This window comes from Nyctereutes procyonoides, unplaced genomic scaffold, assembly GCF_905146905.1.
Source record: "Nyctereutes procyonoides isolate TBG_1078 unplaced genomic scaffold, NYPRO_anot_genome, whole genome shotgun sequence".
In the NCBI taxonomy this organism is placed as follows: Eukaryota; Metazoa; Chordata; class Mammalia; order Carnivora; family Canidae; genus Nyctereutes; species Nyctereutes procyonoides.
This window is the reverse complement of record NW_026575126.1, coordinates 2,748,848-2,768,875: the sequence shown is the minus strand read 5'-3', so window position 1 is coordinate 2,768,875 and position 20,028 is coordinate 2,748,848. Positions and strand designations below refer to the sequence as shown.

The following is a 20,028-nucleotide window of genomic DNA, read 5'->3' as shown; positions in this document are numbered from 1 at the left end:
CCCCGGGCCCGTGCGCGTCTCGGTCACCGCGGGGCGCGGGCGCGCGTCGGAGTCAGGCGCGCAGCGGGCAGCCCCGGGCGGCCGCGAGGCCCCAGCCCGCTTCCTCCTGCGAAGACGCAGCTGCGGGCGGCGGTGGCGGTGGCGGCGGCGGCCAAGATGTCGACCAAGAATTTCCGAGTCAGCGACGGAGACTGGATCTGCCCTGACAAAAAGTGAGTCCGCGAAGGGGCCCGGGTCGGGGCTGAGGGTGTGAGGGCCCGGGTTCCGTCGGCGTCGGCCGGCGTCGGGGGCTCGGATCGCCCGAGCCGGGTGCAGGCGGCGAACCGCCGGCCCCCCCCGCCCCCGCCCCCGCCCCCGCCGCGGCGGCGGGAAGGAGGCTGCCGGCTCTTCGCCGCGAGCGGCCTCGGGAGCCTCGGCGGGACGCGGCGGCGGGGCCGCGGCGGCGTCTCGGGGCCACGCGGGCTGCCTGGGCCGCGACCCCGCCGCCCCCGGGCCCCGCGCGCCCCCGCGGCCCCCCGCGCGCGCCCCCGAGCCGCGCGCGCCCCCAGACGCCCCCGCGCGCGCGCTCCCAGCCGCCCCCGCGGGCCCCGTGCACCTGCCCACGTGACTCCTGCAGAACTTTCCTCCGGTTCGCGGGAAGCGCCTTCCTCCGAGTCGGCCCTCCGCGAGATACTGCCTGCCTTTGCTTTGATTTTTAGGGAATTCGGACTTTTTTCTTTTTTCCTCCTTTTCTCTTTATTGATCTTGAATCACCCGCTAACAGCTGAAATGCAAGAGGCCTGTGTTATTTTGTTGTTCTGCCTTTTTTTTTTTTTTGCCTGCTCAGCCCTGAGATCCCATCCCTGCAGCGGAGAAGCAAGCACGTGCTTCAGTGTTCAGTGGCCCAGCTTTTTTTTTTTTTTTCTTTTTTTTTTTTAAATGATAGTCACACACACCGAGAGAGAGAGAGAGAGAGAGAGAGAGAGAGAGAGAGAAGGGCAGAGACACAGGCAGAGGGAGGAGCAGGCTCCATGCACCGGGAGCCCGACGTGGGATTCGATCCCGGGTCTCCAGGATCGCGCCCTGGGCCAAAGGCAGGCGCCAAACCGCTGCGCCACCCAGGGATCCCTTTTTTTTTTTTTTTTTGGAACCGTCGGTGCGGGAGCCGGGGTGCTGTGTGTGCCACGGCCGGGTTCTCCCCGAAGGCTCTCCGCCCGAGCACATACGTACATACATACACGGTGCCCGTTTGGAAACGCACGGAAAGGAAGCGCCCGGGACCTTGAACGCACACACATCGGATCCAGATTAAAATCTTGCATCTCCTCCTCTTGAGCTAGCAGCCACACACGCGGTAGAGCCCCTGGTATAGCAAGGACGAGAGTTGGAAACAAGCAAACGCGGGGTGTGATTTCCAGGTCTGTGGCTTACAGACCCCGTTAAGTAGGTTATTTAACTTGACTGAGACACCAGGGTCGGATAGCGCCCTTATCGGTGAGTACCCGGGAGCCTGGATGGGGTGTCCAGCGGGGAAGTATCCCGGAGATGAAGGCTCTGCATTGGTAGCAATTGGTTGGTGGTAGTTCTAGAAAGGTCAGCTCGCACAGCGTCCTCACACGTTGCCTCCTTAAAGGATGTGGAGCCCGTAGTCCCCGATATTTGACGCCCATTCACATTTTAAGCATATATATATATATATATTTTGTATTTTATTTATTTATTCATGAGAGAGGGAGAGGCAGAGACACAGGCAGAGAGAAAAGCAGGCTCCATGCATAGGACTTTATCCCGGGACTCCAGGATCACACCCTGGACTGAAGTTGGTGCTAAACCGCTGAGCCATCCGGGGATTCCCTACCTTTTAAATAGTTTAAGTGAAACATCCGTCACATTTATTTCATGATTAATTGGCGACTCATTTGCATAAAGATTAAGATGATCTCAAGGATCAGGTCTGCTTGATAGCATGGAATTGAATGGATTCATATGCAAGAACAGCATCGCTCTAAAGGATACTATGGAAAACGTTGGAAAGAACACAACTTCTGATTTTTGTGTTGGTTACTTGTAGAACGATGTGCTTGTGACAGCGTTAATGACAGCATGGGCAAATATTTGACGTAGGTCTAAGTACATTCAGCTCGCTGCGAATATGTGAATAGAGTATTCTTACAGTGCATATATTCAAGATTTTTTTTTTTTTTAAGATTTTATTTATTAGAGAACAATCGGGGAGGGACAGAGAGATGGAGAGACAGAGGCAGACTCCTCACAGAGCAAGGAGCCTGATGCAGGGCTCGATCCCAGGACCCTTGGATCATGACCTGAGCTGAGGGCTCAGCCACCCAGGTGCCCCACAAGTTATTTTCAATGCTTATTTGAGTCATAAGGTATTAAAGGGAAAAAAAGATGTAAGAATTACTTGGAGCACTCAGGTTAGTGGCCATTCCATAATTTACGTGCTTATTTTATTCTAATAGAACACCCAAAAGAAATCAGCTTTTTAAGATTTAAGCTTTGCATGTCATGCGGAGTATTTACCATGCTTTTACAATATGCAGATGCAGTGTTAAGACCACTGTTAGTGAACCTGATGGTTGTTTTAAGTTTGCTGAATATAAACATCAAGTGATCCTGTGTTGCATCATGTTGAGTTTGTTGGTTGTGGTTGGTTATTTTTTTTCAACTAGGTTTCAGAGTTTTGAAAAATATCCCCAGAAAACTCCCCATTTCCTTGCAATCGAAGCTATTTATATTTTTAGTTGGTATAACCTATTTTCTTTCCTTAAATTCCATCTCCTGCTTGTAAAGAGATTATCTTGTCAAGATCCATGAAGCTGCCTCTGATTTATCTATCTTTATTTTCCCCATTGGCCCAGCTATAGGATTATGTATTTCTCATAATATTGACTACATTTTTGTGTATATCTTATTTTCTTTATTAGGAGTCACTTTGAGTTTTTTTTTTTTTTTTTTTGACTTGGTGCCCCCACAGTAATTACTGAAGTGCAGTCATACCTCACTTCAGCTTTGCCAAGGGGATTTTGTTACAATCAGTGATAGGTGCTAATAGAACACTGAAGCACACATCCTAAATGACTCAACCAGGATCCCCATAACCAGTTAGTGAAAGGTTGGAATTTCTTATCCTGGACTTGTGACTTTAAATATTAAGTTTTTTCCACTTACATTGTGATTTTGTTGGGGGGCGGGGGGGAGTGTTGGTTTTTTGTTTTTGTTTTGTAACCTACATGACTGAGATGGCATAAATTCTGGATGCAGGTAATATAGTAAGGACACGCTAAAAAGTTACGCATTTATAATTTTAAGAATTCTGTAGATTTAAATGACATCCTTATATTGTTTATTTTCAGATGTGGAAATGTAAACTTTGCCAGAAGAACCAGCTGTAATAGATGTGGTCGAGGTAAGCATTTAAGGAAGCTTCTATTATGACTGTATACAGATCATTTTTTTAATTTCCCCAGTTTCATAACACATTATTTTCCTATTTTCAGAGAAAACAACCGAGGCTAAGATGATGAAAGCTGGGGGTACTGAAATAGGGAAGACACTTGCAGAAAAGAGCCGAGGCCTTTTTAGTGCTAATGACTGGCAGTGCAAAACGTATGTGTTTTAAATTATCTACTTTTTCTTCCATAATATGTCTAGCCACTGCTTATTAATATTTCCAGTTCTTACTAGGCACATTAATAAACCAGGGAAATCATTTAAATCAAAGATGTATTGATTATCTGATATAGAAGCATAAAGAATTTTTAAATTCTATTATTTCAATGGTAGTGTTAGTTTTTATTGTGATGGATGATGTGTACTGGTAAATGAATTCTTCCATTCCAAAAAAAAAGGAAGGGCTATTTAAAACCACCAAAGCCTACTTCTTTTTATTACTGAAAAATCTCAAGAACTTTTAGCCTCTATCATTAATAGGAAATATACTACAAAATACATTCTGTGTTTTTACAAAGCAGTTTTAGAATCATAGGTTCTTTGTTTGCCATAACTATCTCTAATGAGGTAGTTTTCCTTAATACTTTTGATTTTCAAGTTCTGTATAGATTGTTTCCAACTTCCATCTTTTTCTGTTGTGCAGATAAATATATGAGAAAGGACTGAATCAGAAGAGGGTCTTACATAAATTTCTGATACTGTAGTTATTACGTTTATATTGGACAATTTTCTAACAGATTAAGTCATTGGATTTGATAATGCTGTGAAATGCAGTGCTTGAACTGATTCCTCAAAAAAAATTTTTTTTGAAGATGTAAATGTTTGGAAGGTAAAACTTTACTGTCCCTTGAGGTTAATTTAGAGACTGAAAAATTAGTAAAACTTTTAATTTAAAATGAATTTTCCCCCCAAGGCATCAAAATCTCTGAATGATTTGTCTCATGTTTTTGAAAAAAATGACAAATGCACTCTTCAAACTATATAGCTCTTACTTCTCTGCTTAAATAGTTCAGTCTTTTGTTGGAATCCACACTAGTACATTTTCTTTGTTTGCAGTATCCTTTATAAATGGTTCTTTATGGTAGTGGTTTCATCCTAATTTTTATTTTAAAATTAAAATTCTAGAATGTCTAAAAATTTACTTTTTCCCCTATATTGTAGTAAAGCTTACTAATTTGGTATTTGTCTCTTCTAAAGGTGCAGTAATGTAAATTGGGCCAGAAGATCAGAGTGTAACATGTGTAATACTCCGAAGTATGCTAAGTTAGAAGAAAGAACAGGTAAAATCTGATCATGTTCTAACTAAATAATTTCAAAAGAACTAAAAGTTTAATTGACAATTCAATGACCTTCTCTTATAAGAGCACAGTAGTTGATCGTTCCATCTGTTCTGCCCTTAGGTTTTTTAACTGGATTTTTTTCTCTCCTACTCAAAAAAAGACTTTTTGTTTCCTAATATCCCATTTTACTAAGTACAGTGGTAGAGAGTCCTATGCTCACAAATTAAGAAGGGCAGAGAGGCACCTTTTAAGGTACTTGTCTAAAGCTTAGGCAGTAATTCTCAGAGTTGGCTGTGCATTGGAGTTATTTGGGAAACTTTAAAAATACAGATTTCAAAACAGAACTGTGAAAGCTCTTGGAGTGTGGGTCCCTGAAATTCGTTGGTGATTTGGATGGTGTTTGGTAAGCACTGACCAAAGTAGTCGGTTACCACTGGCTCCGTGTGTTCTGTGGTGAGATGATTTACCTAACTATATAGTGTTTCAGTTACCAGCAGTTAGCCCAACCACATTATCCATATACTTCAAATCTGATTTTATCACGTAGTGACTCATACGTCATATAATCAAAGGTTTCCTTCTGTATATAGTTACCGTTGTCAGACTTATTTACTAAACTACTTCCCTGTTTTCTTTTCCTTGAGAACTTCAGACCACTTCCACTCTGGTTTCTAGGGATAGGAGACCCGTGAGCCTTCAAGAATCATCTGGATTTGGACATTCAAGACTGTTAACTGAAATCTTTGTTTTATTCCCCCTGTGTTTTTGTTTTTCAAATAATCTCTAATGTGAGATTATAGTCCAATGCCCTAGATACTTTTTCAATCTTCAAATCCTACCTCACTCCTATTTTTGGCCTTTGTACTAACTGAGTAGATTGGGGCCTTTTAATAAGAATCTCCCCTTTTTTCCCTCCTTCCCCTCCTAAAACATAAAAGATGTGTTTTATCTTTTTTTATCTTTTTTCTTCCCACACCTCAGGTAATTTGTGTCCTTTCTGGGTTCGCCGTCTTCTGCCTGTCCACAGACTGTTGAGGTTCTTTAAGGTCCAATCCCTAGGTTTTCTTTCTTTGCTCTTTATTTTTTGGGCGTTGTTTCCCTAAGCCCTAAGTTTAAGTAACCTATGGCACACCATGATACTCAGGTGTATGCCTCAGCTGAGACTCCTTTGACCTATATATCCAGCTGCCTATTCAACGTTACCATGTAAATGTCAGACTTACTATATCCAAACTGAGCTCATAATTTTCCCCCAGGACCTGGCCCTCTTCTAAGTGATCTCTTTCTCATGATTCGTGCTCCCCACCACGTGCTTGTTGCATAAGCCAGAAATCTAGATGTCCTTAGTAACTCCTTCATTTCCCCTCTACTCCCTTCAGAATGCTTTTCCACCACTCCCCTAGGTAGTAGAAATACCACTTTATCTTGTCTTTGAGAAATTGCCGTTTAGCTGATGTCTCTACACATTCTGCCTCCTGCCCTCTTGGTAGCCAGAGATGTTTTACTTTTTTTCCAAAGTAAAGACCTAATTGGTTTAAAATGGTCTTGTTTTTAGGATAAAATCCAAAATCTTTATCGTTTTTTTTAAATTTTCAAAGAGCTTTTTATCTCTTCATATTCTTTTATCTGTTTTGTGACTCTTCTTTAAAGTTCCACTATTGTGAAAACTATAGTCTAACAACTAAAATCAATCCTCAAAGTTTGCTGTCTTCTCACTTTTCCTTTACTCAGTCTTTTTACTATGATTCTGTTATCTTGACCTTTTCCCACTTCTTTGGCTATAACTGGTTCTTTGGTTATAACTGGTTGTCTTTGCTGGTCACAGTTGAAGGTTGAAATAACCTATAGCTTTGCTCCTCAGTGTCTCTTTACTGTTTTTAATAAGGAAGTCCAAGGTTCTGGGGAACATTTCCTAAGCGTGGGCTAGTCTGCAAGTAAAAGAAAACTTGATGTGCTACTGAAAGATTGCTGACTTCTGCATTATCCCTTCAAATAATTCTACAAATAATTAGCCGTTCTCCCATTTTTGTATGGTTTATACTTTAGTAATTGCATTCTTGTCAAAAATTAAGTTTTTTCTGTAGCCTGTATGAAAACATGAAAATAGCTTTATGTTTGCTGCGATATATTTTAAAGTAGTTTTACCTATATACCTATGGAAAATTACTTGTGAATTATAGGTCACTTTCTGAATCCTGCAATAATTTATTTGCCATGTCATTTTTCAGCTGCAGATTCCTTTTTTTTTTTTTTTTTTTTTTAATGATAGTCACACAGAGAGAGAGGCAGAGACACAGGCAGAGGGAGAAGCAGGCTCCTTGCAGGGAGCCCAACGTGGGTCTCCAGGATCGCGCCCTGGGCCAAAGGCAGGCGCTAAACCGCTGCGCCACCCAGGGATCCCCAGCTGCAGATTCCTTGAATGTGAACAAAGAATTCTAAAAGCCCAACTACTGATTTTAAATAGAATTTAGTATTTTCACATGTTTCCACATATAAATAGTCTGTCAGGCATTTTTCTGCACTGCTGACCTGAAGACAATCATGCTATTGCATTGTATTTATTCACTTTGCTTTTAATTTTTTCCTATGTGAATTTCCATCTAAATTCTGTGGTGGGTTTTTTGGTTTGTTTTAGTTTTAGCTTTTAAGTTTTTGAAGTTTAGATCTTTATTATTAATCATCTCTTAAAGTGAATATTCCATCTAGATCCTGTGAAGTTTTTTTTTTTTCTTTTAAGTACTTGGAAGCTTAGGTCTCTATTATTGGTAATGTTTTAAAATTTGTTGTTTATTAGACTACTCCTACCTTAATCTCAAGACATTGATATTATATTAAATATACCTAGACTTAAGAAACTATACTGAATTATAACTTTCCACAGTATTTATAATCTAAAAATTAGATTGAATATGAGCTGTTTTCTTGAGGTTCAGCATATACTCACTTGTACTTGTTTTTGTCTTTTTATATTTAATTTCTGAAAAGCTAGGGATCTCTGGGTGGCGCAGCGGTTTGGCACCTGCCTTTGGCCCAGGGCGCAATCCTGGAGACCCGGGATCGAATCCCACGTCGGGCTCCCGGTGCATGGAGCCTGCTTCTCCCTCTGCCTGTCTCTCTCTCTCTCTCTCTCTCTCTCTCTCTCTCTCTCTCTCTCTCTCTCTATGTGACTATCATAAATAATAAATAAAAAAATTTTAAAAAAAATTCTGAAAAGCTAGAGCCAAGATTTTACTAAGGAAAAATTGTTACTGGTATTTGATACACTCTTCATTTGTATGTCATGTATAGAAGCAAAAGGAAATTCTTGTATATCACAATTGAAGTCCATATTGTCTCTGAAATAAGGTAGGAGGAGAAGGAAAGGGATCACATGCAAGTATTTGAGGGATAAGCACTGACACATTCAGTCTTCACTGGTATAAATTATAATGAAGATGATTGTGTTTTTTGGTTGTTTTTTTTTTTTAAGAAAGTTAAACTTATTATTTTGTTGGGACAGTTATCCCTTCTACTATTTGTGACTCTTATAAAATGATGGTAGGGTAAGTGTTTTTTTTAAATGCCCATGATCGATCATTTTAAAGTCACGTATCTTAAATTTTTAAAAAATACTTTCTTGCTCAAATTTATTTAGCGTTTTGCTGGTTCATAAAATCCTTAAGCCTTGGAATCACTGTTTTTATGTGCTGCCACTGCTCTGCAGCCTATGAAGTAGTTAGGTGATGTTGCCCTTGCCTACATACATCTCCATCATTTTTCCAGTGGGAGATTTATTCACAATCTCACTCACTTTCTCTAAAAGTAACCCCAGCTCCTCTTAAGTGTGTTTCAAAAACTGTCAGTCCCATTGAAGATGTTGGCTGTGACATCAAAGAATTGTGATTTGCTGATCTTGAGTGTTTTTTAATAGAATATTTTCAGTTTAAAAGTCTACTGCCTATTTTATTGTACCTCAGTGACTTTTAACAGTATGTTAAAAATAATTGTATTAAAATGAATTTGGGTGTTCTTTTATTATGTCATTGTATTCGTTTTTTTTATAATTTAGGACTATTCCAAACCCTAGCTACATTTTAACTCAGCAAAATTTCAACACATCAAAAGATTTCAGACTATCTACAGCTAGTTAATCAGTGAAATTTGGTTTTTAGTTCTTACTGAGCCCAGTCCTCCCAGAAGAACTATGATAAATTACAGAAGAAAGTCGTTTTCCGCTTGTGTATTCCATGCATAGTCTAAGTCATACAGGATATTTTGAAACTGAGAAGAGCTAGAAGTGTAGCAACAGGGCTTTTTTTAGCCAAGGTGTCTACCTTTGACACTGTTCTGATGTTTTTTAATGTGCTTTTTTTTAAAACTAGTAATTTATTAGCTAGGCAAATGTCATTGATGAGATTTTTCTTTTTTTCTAATGCTGGGAGATGATTTTATTACGTTATTGTTATTTTAATGAATTGTCATAGGGTAACAGTTTATGTCCCCTCCCTTTTTAGGCTATGGTGGTGGTTTTAATGAAAGAGAAAACGTTGAATATATAGAAAGAGAAGAGTCTGATGGCGAATACGATGAGGTAAGCTATACGCTAGTGTGCAGGTTGAACACAAAATAGAAAACATGTTAAAAATGTCTTAAATGCAAAGGAATAATAAATATATATCTTATTTTTATAAGTACACATTGATTCTTTTAAAGCAGCTGACAATTTTTAAAGAAGTCCTGATTGGCTTAAATATATAATTGTAACAATTAACTTGAAAATGCATATTGACTTAAATATATAAAAGGAATTTTTTAGAAAAATAGTAATTTTAAAACATTTTTAGCTGACAGAAATATGAAACTTTTTCTCTAGTTTGGACGTAAAAAGAAAAAATACAGAGGGAAGGCAGTTGGTCCTGCATCTATTTTAAAGGAAGTTGAAGACAAAGAATCTGAGGGAGAAGAAGAGGATGAGGATGAAGATCTTTCTAAATATAAATTAGATGAGGTAAATGATTTCCTTGTCTTATGTTCTCCTGAGTTTTATTTGAGCTATGAATATAACATGAATCTAGTGATCTTTGTCCAGTAGTGAAGATAGGTTTTATATATTCATTTGTTCTCGAAAGGTTTTGAGCTTTACTCTTCCAAGCACTATACTGCCTCTGGAAATAGAATAACGGAGACAGAACCATCTTTTTTTTTTTTTTTTTTTTTTTTTAGGATTTTATTTATTTATTAGAGACACAGAAACAGGCCGAGAGACAGGCAGAGGGAGAAGCAGGCTCCACGCGGGGAGCCCAACATGGGACCTGATTGCGGGTCTCCAGGATCACGCCCCGGGCCGAAGGTGGCGCTAAACCACTGAGCCACTGGGGCTGCCCAAACCATCCTTCTTTTAATGGAACTTCAGTTCTAGAGGGGAAAGACATAAATGGATAAGACATAAATGGACAGGGGATCCCTGGGTGGCGCAGCGGTTTAGCGCCTGCCTTTGGCCCAGGGCGCGATCCTGGAGACCCGGGATCGAATCCCACGTCGGGCTCCCGATGCATGGAGCCTGCTTCTCCCTCTGCCTGTGTCTGCCTCAGTCTCTCTCTCTCTCTCTCTCTCTCTCTCTCTCTCTCTCTCTCTGTGACTATCATAAATAAAGAAAAGAAAAGACATAAATAGACAAGATAATTTAAGTAGCAATGATGTTATAAAGACAAATGTGATAACACATCATGAGAAGATCTACTTTGGTTTCAGTGGATGGGGAGATTTTCTGGGGAGGTGAAATTTGAGGTGAGATCTTGAATGATAGAATGATACTACATGCTGGCTTCAGGAGCTGTGGTCCGAACACTTTCAGGCGGAGAACAGCAAATAAAAGTCATTTAAATAGGAAATAAACAACATCAAAAAATCATTCATAAGGTAATGTGATTAGAGCAGAGGGCAGAATGTGGTGAGAGGGACAGCCATCACCATCAGGTCAGGTGGTATTCGAGGCCAGAGTATAAAGTTTTATGGCCTGATGTATAGATACCATTATAGGTACACTTTGAGGCCTCATCATAAGAATCCCTCAAATGCAACTACACAGATGACTGTGAAACCATTTCTAAAGGTTGTTTCTTAACAAATGAGGTATGTTTATCTGACCTGTTTCAAGGTAGTAACGGTCAATATATTGAGGTAGTGGGGAGGCAGGATGGATCTCTAGATTTAGGGAGACCAAGTGAAAGGTAATACTGTAGTATACTGGAGAAAAGAATAAAGTTCTGAACTAAGACTAAAGATGGATTCAAGGATTTTTAAGGGGTTAAAATTGAAAAAAAATTTTTAGAATTTTTTTTTTTTTTTTAATTCATGAGAGAGACGGCGGGGGGTAGGGTGGGGACAGAGATATAGGCAAAGGGAGAAGCAGGCTGCCTGCGGGGAACCTGAAGCAGGGCTCAGTCCTAGAAGCCCAGGGTCATGATCTGAGCCAAAAGCAGATGCTCAATCACTGAGCCACCCAGGTGCCCCTAAAATTGAAAATTCTTGGCAACTTACTTGGTAATACATTGTGACCGAAAAAGAAGAAATAATATGAGTTCCAGGTTTGCTTTGTTGAAATGTCTGAGATAATTTGTGTATCTGAGATAAGTAATACTGTAGGCAGATTTTAGGATTGAGACATTGCTGAGATGTTGATGATACCGTATCCATTGATGATACCATGTATCCATATGGAGATAGATGTCCAGTGCACAGAACTGTTCATCATTCCTAGTGGATCGTATCCAAATGTCTAAATAATTGAATTTTTGTTAGGATGAGGATGAAGATGATGCTGATCTCTCAAAATATAATCTTGATGCCAGTGAAGAAGAAGATAGTAATAAAAAGAAATCTAATAGACGAAGTCGCTCAAAGTCCCGATCTTCACATTCACGATCTTCATCACGCTCATCCTCCCCCTCAAGTTCAAGGTCTAGGTCCAGGTAAACGGGTACAGGTCAAGGGTAACACCAGTCAAAATGTCAGTATCTAACTTCTTTATTTATAAATTTTGTTTTTCTTTACTGAATAAGCTTTCCTTTGTACTTTAGGGATTTTATTCAAGTCAACATTTACAAAATAGTTATTTCTTAGTGCCATGAAGTTATTGTCCAGTATTTTCAGAATTGCAAAGTTTTAATGTGAAATTTCCTTGGTTCATTTTTAGCACCATGCCTTTCTTGAAGTAGACTTTAAAAATTCATTTAAATCATTACACATAGTGAGATTTAATTATCTAAAAGATAGTTTACACTTAGGAACTTTCAGGTAAAGTGATGTTAAAGGCTAGTATGGAAATTTTCTAGACACTTTTCTAGACACTTCTTAGACACATTGCTTTTAATATACAATAGTTTAATAATTTATTTGGTTAGAGGTATTTTGAATAAAGGAGCAAATTTCTGACATATTGGTTTTATTGCCCTAATGCTCATGATTTTGAGATGTCCAGGAAAAAGGATTTAGTTGGTGTACTTGAATATTACATTGCTAGAAATGTAAAATTTCAATAAAATTACCTGATTAGTCAATAATGAAACTAAAATTTTAGGCGAGCAAAAGCACTACCTCATATAGGCAACGTTCTCTTGAAGAATTCCTATTCACAGTACAGTGAAACCATGGGCAATGAATTTTAACGGTATTTAGGGATAAAAACAGCCTATTTGAATACTTAATATATTTTTGTTTGAGTACTGTAAAGCCTGAGAGCATACAATTGTGATTGTAAAGATAGTAATTTTAAGATGTAAATGTAATAGTAATCTTTTTCAATAAGGTATTATCTTAAGAGGTAAAGGTTATTTATATACTAGGTTAGTAAGTGAATTTTATTGAATTTGTGATTTTTTAAAATTTAAGAGGGCCATAACTCCCCATGTATCATTTTTCAATAATATAATTATCTAAGACAATGACATTATTGTTAACGTATTTTCTTTTTAATTCTCTAACCTTTGAGTAGACAGAAAAACAACAAATGGACTTACACGTCATACTTAAAGTGTCATGTTAGAGACTAAGGAAACAGAAGTTTTATGAGGGAAATTGCTGGAGCTCTCTCAAAGAAATTATAAACAACATTCAGTATTCCTGGATGTGAAGTCCTGAGTTGCTTTAAAAACTATTTGTGAGCAGAGAGTCTTCAATGTTAATGAAGTGAAAATGCTTAGTGTTTTTACTTGTTCAATTTTGAGTGACTTCTAGAGTAATTTAGTCAAATTTAGAAAGTGGTAGTTGATTTAAAAAAAATATATTAGCTTAAATTTGGCATAAATATTTAAATAATAATGTTTAGTTACTTTAAATATTTTTGAAAATATATCTCAAATAGTTGTCTTTTTATATGAAAATGAACTCTAATGTGTATTTTTCTTTCAGTATTCATATCACAAAGTTCATGTAAGTGGTCCTGGAAAAAAAAATCCTTCCATGTTGTTCCAGGTCCCGTTCAAGAAGTTCTTCCAGTTCGCAGTCAAGATCTCGTTCCAGTTCCAGAGAACGTTCGAGATCTCGTGGGTCGAAATCAAGGTGAATGAGGTAGCATCTCTCTGTAAAGCAGAGAGAAAAAATATTTAAGGCTGCAGAGGGCGTTGCTGCTTTTTTTCTCTTATTTTGCTTCTACTTGTCAATTTTATTTTAGCATTAGAAAACTAATGCACTTGCCTCAGCTTAATTTTCTCACCATGAGATGTTTTTCATTGCCAGCAGTGTGCCAAGACATTCCCATGATTGAGCTATTTTGCATTATGCAAGCAAGGTTTGATTTTTTTATTTTTGTGCTAGCTAAAATGAGATGAAGTAGGAAGACAGAGCCAAGTCTTATCACTGTATCTCTAGTGCATTAAAGTTATGTGTGCAGTAAAAGTTCAAATACAGTTAGAGATATGCAAAGGAAAAGTTTGCTTTGTTTTTAAAAGGAAGAAAATTAACCTTGCCTCAAAACAGATTTTGTTTTGTAGGGCAATTCTTTCCGTATTTACAGAAACTGTTTTGTCATCTATGTCATAAAGTTTCTGGAATATTTTATACGTTTTTCCATTTTTTTTAAATTACACAAAATATTATTAAATTATAAAATACTACACATGAATATTATATGTAGAATAAGCAGTCCTCTTAAATTGTACAAACTAAATCAAGAAGTATGGCTGGTTTAAAAAAAAAAATAGTGTGGTTTGTTAGTTTAGGTAGGTTGTGGTCTTAAGTAAGTGTTACTGTTAATTAACTTCAGGTTGCATTTGGTCCAACCTGTAGAAAGAATTTATGAAGAAGCAAATGAAACATTAGTCTTTATTTTACTTTCTTGAAGTGTTTTTCCTAAACTTAGTCAAAATATGCTGCCTTTTTTTTTTTAAGTTGATTTATTGATCATGTATTTAAAGCACCTCACAAGAATAAGAAAATGACTAAGATTGCACTTGTGTGGAAATTCTCCCCGAAGTGTAATGGTAGGTCTTTTGGTAAAGATAATTGCTTACTAGAGCCAAATCTGCATTAGAGGGCAACTGCAGTTTAAAGGAAGAAAGAATGATACGCAAGCTTGTATTAAGCCAGTACAAAATGGAGAGCCAAGTGAGTTTATTGTTCTGTATTATCAATGTTTTAGTGATTTTATTTGAGTGCTGCTTAGGTGAAGATTCTTAAGTCCTAGTTCCCTTTGAGGAAGTAATAGAATTAAGATTTACAGAACAGCCTTCATGTTCTTCCCAAACATTTTTTTCATTGCTTATAACTTTCCAAAGAATTCTCCTTTTGGGCTTTCTGATTTTATTTTAAGCCCAAAGGTGAATTTTTTGGGAAGTTTGAGCTAAATTCCTTCAACCAAAATATGTAAATGAAGAAAAAACTTTGCATTTAAACATTTGCACATTTACTTCTACCTGAAACATGTGAATGTCAACACTTCATACTTCATGAATAGTAGTCCTTCATAAAAACAAATACTGTTAATATAAATCAAAGTTTCAAAGTTACTCATTTTATTTTTCTTTATTTGGCAGTTTAATAGTTACTGTTCTTTCTCATTGCTGTCCCCTATCCCTGCCTTTTGTATAGCAACTTAACTAATAAGTTGCATAATTCCACAAGGAATTGTTATGTTTATTTGCCTCAGGAAGTTGTATATAACATACATGTTTGTTTCCCAAATGGGAGGATGTTTTCTAGACAGAAAATCATGTAAATGCACTTACTTTTGGTTTTGTTATTTATGTATACTTTAAAATGAAAACCTTAAGTTACCAAAAAAAAAAAATCTTTATTAAGCTGGTTCTTAATTATAAGTGATGAACACCTAGAATGTTAAAAAGATTAAAACATAAGTAATTATACTTAAGTAGAATTGTTTTCATGGTTGAACCAGAAGTCTTCTGTTGAGTATGCAGTAAGTATTCCTGCTTATAAAATTTTCAGTTGTAAATCCTGTTTATTTTTGGAGCTGTCTGTTAACTAAATGATCTGCCTTATTTCTTCTTTTAATGAAATGTTTGATTTGTTTCTCAATCAATGAAGATCCAGCTCCAGGTCCCACAGGGGCTCTTCTTCCCCACGAAAAAGATCTTATTCAAGTTCATCATCTTCTCCTGAGAGGAACAGAAAGAGAAGTCGTTCTAGATCTTCTTCATCTGGTGATCGAAAAAAAAGACGAACAAGATCACGGTCACCCGAAAGGTTTGGGTTTCTGTAGAAATAAGAATGGGTGTTCTTAAGTGTGTTTAATAAATTAACTTCCAAGTCAAGGATTAGATTTTCATTATCTCTTTGTTCCGATTTTAAGTTACACTTTTCGACTTTGAACTTCAAAACCATTAATTACTTTGTTTACCTGTGTGCTTTGATCAGGTTGCTTAGAAAAGATGTAGATCAATCCACTCTTCCACTATCTGATCATTTTATTGTTTAAATTTTTATTTTCATATATGATTATTATAGCCAACTCTCGGTTATTTCTGTCTTTTAAGATTGTAATTCAGAGGCTATATGTTGAAGTAATTTAGAAGTTGATTTTTAAATGTATGCTATTGATTTTACATTAAATATTAGAAATCATAGAATTCTGGGGCCTCTAGTAAAAAAAATTATTTTAGATCATTGGAAATCTATTCTCATTTAAATATGTATAAATGAATTTACACAGCAAATTACTGTTTCATGCCCTTTATAAGGAAATTGTTCTTGTAGCTAATGCATTTTTCATCTTGCGGTCCAAATCTTCTTCTTTTCTTTTCTTTTCTTTTCTTTTTTTTTTTTTTTTTTAAGAGAAAGACCTTTTATTTGATCACCTTACTGTTGACATTTTTAAAATTTGGAAAGTGCAGGTGTCATCTGTCAGCCTTTTCTGCAAGAGGCTAATTACTCAGTTTCATTAACTTTTTCTACATTCTCAGTATCTAATCATATAGGCATTTTAATGATTTCCTTTGTATCTTTACAAATTTTCCATATCCTTTCAGCTTGTGAATATAAGAATTAGGCAGAATCTGATTATTGCTGGGTTCAGTGGTAGGATTACCTCATGATTCCTTCTTGTACAGAATGATTAATTTTGCTTCACATTTTGAAGTTTAGATATTAAGGTTACACACAACTAGTATCGTTTCTGTGCATTTGTTTCTTTGTAAGAAAAATTACTCCATACTTGAATGAAATTCATTCTGTTGCTTTCTTACCACTCTGCAAATTTTTATCTTAGCCACATATAATCCCCCTAGTTTGTTGTCATCTAAACTTAATGAACATGTTCTCTATTCCATAAGCCAGGTGATTGGTGAAAACACTAAACAACCCTGAGCCCAGGGCCAACCCCTCGGAACACCACTACTTTACCCAGGTTGATATATTGACTTATTCATAATTAGCTGCATGAATATAACCCTATAACTAATTGTACAATCATCTTGTGTGACCTAGATTTCCAAAACGTAATTATTTAAGAATATATATTCTCATACACAGTATGAAGCCTTGCTGTATTTGTTTTACATGTAGACTTACCACACTTGTCTACAGTGTATCACAAGGATTGATTTAGTCACACTCCCATTACCAAGTTTATATGCCCTTGTTGTATGTTATCTGTAATTTTACACATTTTTTGCAAGGCTTTCCTTCATTACCTTAAATAATTGAGAGGTGGCTATATCTTGCGAAGGTATTTGTAAATTACAGAGAATTTTCAATTATGGTTATGCTATTACTGGTCTCACATCCAACATCTGAACACTGGTTAATTTTGTGTATATACATTTGTATCTTATATTTTAATTACTATTTTTGCCAGCAAAATGAGGCTTTGTTTTTTATATTCTCATAGTCTTATGAATGAATGCTGGATAACCAGCTCCAGCTTACTAGATGATCTGCTTTCTCCTTATGTCTTACAGGCACCACAGGTCATCTTCTGGATCATCCCATTCTGGTTCCCGTTCAAGTTCAAAAAAGAAATAATGTATTAAAATTTACATCTTAAAAAAAAAATCAGTACAGTGCATGAAGCATATTTTTTAAGAAGTTGGTGTCTTACTTGGTCAGAAGTGCTAAATCTGCTAGTAGAGGTGCATGCCTTTCATTGCTTTTCAGAACAATACAGCTGTGTTTTTTTGTGAAATTAAAAGTAAATAGTATTTTAAGCCATAATGTCCCAAAATAGATGCTCTTGTTTATCATTCATTATTTACAACCATTTGCTTCATTTAAAACCATTTCAGCTATGACAGAAGTTTCCTAATTTGAACTCTTGTTTTTTTCATTTCCGAATATGAACTGTCTATTGACTGAAGACAGGATAACTTATCCTAGGCTTGCCTGAACTTTGGTCATGGAGGCAAGACTGTGGTAAAGTAGTTGGAAACAATCTGTTTATGTTAATCTGGGAAAAGGAGTCAATCTGCTTGTGTTAGTCTATGTCAAAGTGATTCTTATCAGAAAGAAAAAGTAAAACTGGTTGAAAACAGCCAAATGGAAACTTACTTTGAAATTCCCTAAGCTGAGGGTGCCTTAGAATCTTTGTTTCTCTTAACTGGTTTTACTTTTGTATCAGCACATTTAATGAGGAAAAATCTTGTGAATTGCAGAAGGAAGAGGGTGTTACTCATTTCTCTTTGCCTGACATGTGATTTTGAGCAGATGTGTAAAACCAGTTCCTTTCTTTACTGGTATAATTGATGAGAAAAACCTCCATTTCAGAATGTTTATCTTAATATTTTAAGAAGCTTTATGTGATATCCTTTAAAAACACAGTTATCACATAACAGTGGTGTAGACAAGGTAAAATCATAGTTAATGAGGAACAAATTGAAGAAAGCTTCATAAGTGTATTTCTCGGGTTGAAAGACCAACAGAGAGATTATGAATTTAAGTGAACGTTTATTTGCCTTGAGATGTTCAAACGCTGCATAAAATTTTCTTCTGAGTAACAAATGAATGCTTATTTCTGCATGACACGCAGAAATACTTATTGTTCCTATTCACTTGAAATTACTTATGGCTTAAAATACTTTGAGTTTGTTTTATTTCTCAAAATCTGGTCACTTGAGCTCCATTTTGTCCTCTGGCTTAAAAACAGAAAGGTTTCTCTTAGCAGTATCTTCAGTGACAATGCAAGGTAAGTATATTAAGGGAAATCAACAATTGTGCTTGGGGACTTTTTGTCATGGGGATCAATACCCACTGTTTGGTTTTTTTTCCTTAGTTTTAAATTATTGTCTACTGCAATTAAAAATGTAAGGGTTTTAAGGTATTTAGTAGACAGACCAAACAAAATTATTTGTTTTTTATTTTAAAATGAGTGATTTTTCTCTTCAGTGGATCTAAAGATGAAAGCAAAATATCTTATGTAGAAGTATTTTGATAATATTTTTACAATGAATTTCCCCTTGTTTTTTTTACGTCTTAATTTTCTTTGCTACGTTTACTGTAGGTTGCACAAGAACTTTTACTCTCTTGTAATTGTGCCTCAGACTTCTTGAAAGTCCACCTTCTAAATTGCCCAGATGATCTTCTAGAGTCTACTTGTTACCATTGGTTTATTCTTGTGCTTTCTGTATTTGAAACTTTGGCTGTACTAAGCAAATGCAAGGTTATAAATTTAGCTAATAGTTTACAAACAATTCAGATGATTATGATTTCATTTGGTTTAACTAAGCTGTACTAGTTCATTTCATGAGGAAATGATGCTGTAGACAAATGTAAATAAAGCTGTGAGTCAAGCATCAAGTGGCATTTGTGAGAAATAAATTAGAATTTTTAAGCTCTGAGTTAATGTGCATTTTTAAGCCTATTATAGTCCTGTGACTTTCGATTGTGCCAAACTTTAAACTCTTTATATTCATTTACCTTTGGATTACATCACACTGTTCATAATAAGAGTGCTTGGCTTAAAACATACCAAGGTCATGATCAGCTATAACTTTGGATACTCAAAAATTGTGTGTGTGTGTGTTTAATGAGAATACCCAAATTCATTGAATATTTCCTACCATGACATACACACTTTATTTCATGCGGTAAAATAGCACTCCATAGTGTGCTGCTTGAATTAATTTTTAAAACTGTGACTATAACACTCAACAACTGTCTCTCTCAACTGCTGAATTGTCTTTAAGTTCTCATTTAGAATCCTTTTATCTAAACTATTTGAATGGTATCTAGCAGTGTTTAAGTTCGAGGCAAGCTCTAAACACAAGGCCATCTCTAGGCACAATTATGAAAGTTAAACTAGTCTTTGTTTCCCATCTTTTGTATCGTGGCATCCACAGCCAGTGTTATAGATGTTGGTAAGAAGCAGGGAATTTCTCCTCTCCGCCCCCTGTTTTTGATATAGTCATGAAATATTTTTTAAATAACCTTGTAGCTTTCCTGAGCTGGATATTGTATTATTTTTTAAAAAAATAGAGTGGGCAGTTTTTAATTAAAAGACAGTTTTAAGGTATGTCGTAAGAGATTTATAGGCATTATATGATTCTCCTGTCAGCTTTATATACGGTTTTACAAAAAGGAAGGTTGCAACTTGAGGGAATTTAAAACTTGCCCAGAGAAGCCACAGGAGTGGCTAAATGGGGATTTACCCCCAAGCCCAATGGCAAATTTCAGTATTACTCCTAATAACCAAATAATTTGTCTTAAAAGATAAATGTTAAGCCAAAATGGTCAGGGTTTCTTAGTGGTGTGTGGTACAAGGGTGTGAATTTCAGTCATTTGTAGGTAGGTAGGCAGATAGAGTCATTAATTTGGAATAACTTTAGATTTACAGAAAAGTTGCAAAAATTGCTGAGTTCCAGTATGTTCCACA

General features: G+C 36.7%; 1 protein-coding gene and 1 long non-coding RNA gene across 3 annotated transcripts in view; one reads left to right on the top strand and one right to left on the bottom strand.

Annotated features, from left to right (window-relative positions):
* The window catches only part of LOC129519626 (uncharacterized), a 99,092-nt gene extending 99,014 nt beyond the window's left edge, over positions 1-78 (bottom strand). The window contains exon 1 of the long non-coding RNA XR_008666424.1: positions 2-78. This is a non-coding gene — a long non-coding RNA (uncharacterized LOC129519626). The remainder of the gene's footprint in view (position 1) is intronic.
* Positions 19-18,994, top strand: ZRANB2 (zinc finger RANBP2-type containing 2). Of its 2 annotated transcripts, XM_055340331.1 has the most exons (11): positions 19-212; positions 3,354-3,406; positions 3,498-3,606; positions 4,648-4,730; positions 9,224-9,300; positions 9,583-9,717; positions 11,511-11,680; positions 13,182-13,268; positions 15,252-15,410; positions 16,496-16,569; positions 17,123-18,994. In XM_055340331.1, exons 1-10 carry the CDS (start codon positions 157-159, stop codon positions 16,527-16,529), a joined length of 963 nt encoding a protein of 320 aa, XP_055196306.1. In that variant the 5' UTR covers positions 19-156; the 3' UTR covers positions 16,530-16,569; positions 17,123-18,994. The 2 variants fall into 2 exon arrangements, with proteins under 2 accessions (XP_055196306.1, XP_055196305.1); XM_055340330.1 differs by lacking the exon at positions 16,496-16,569.
* Positions 18,995-20,028: the final 1,034 nt, after the last annotated feature.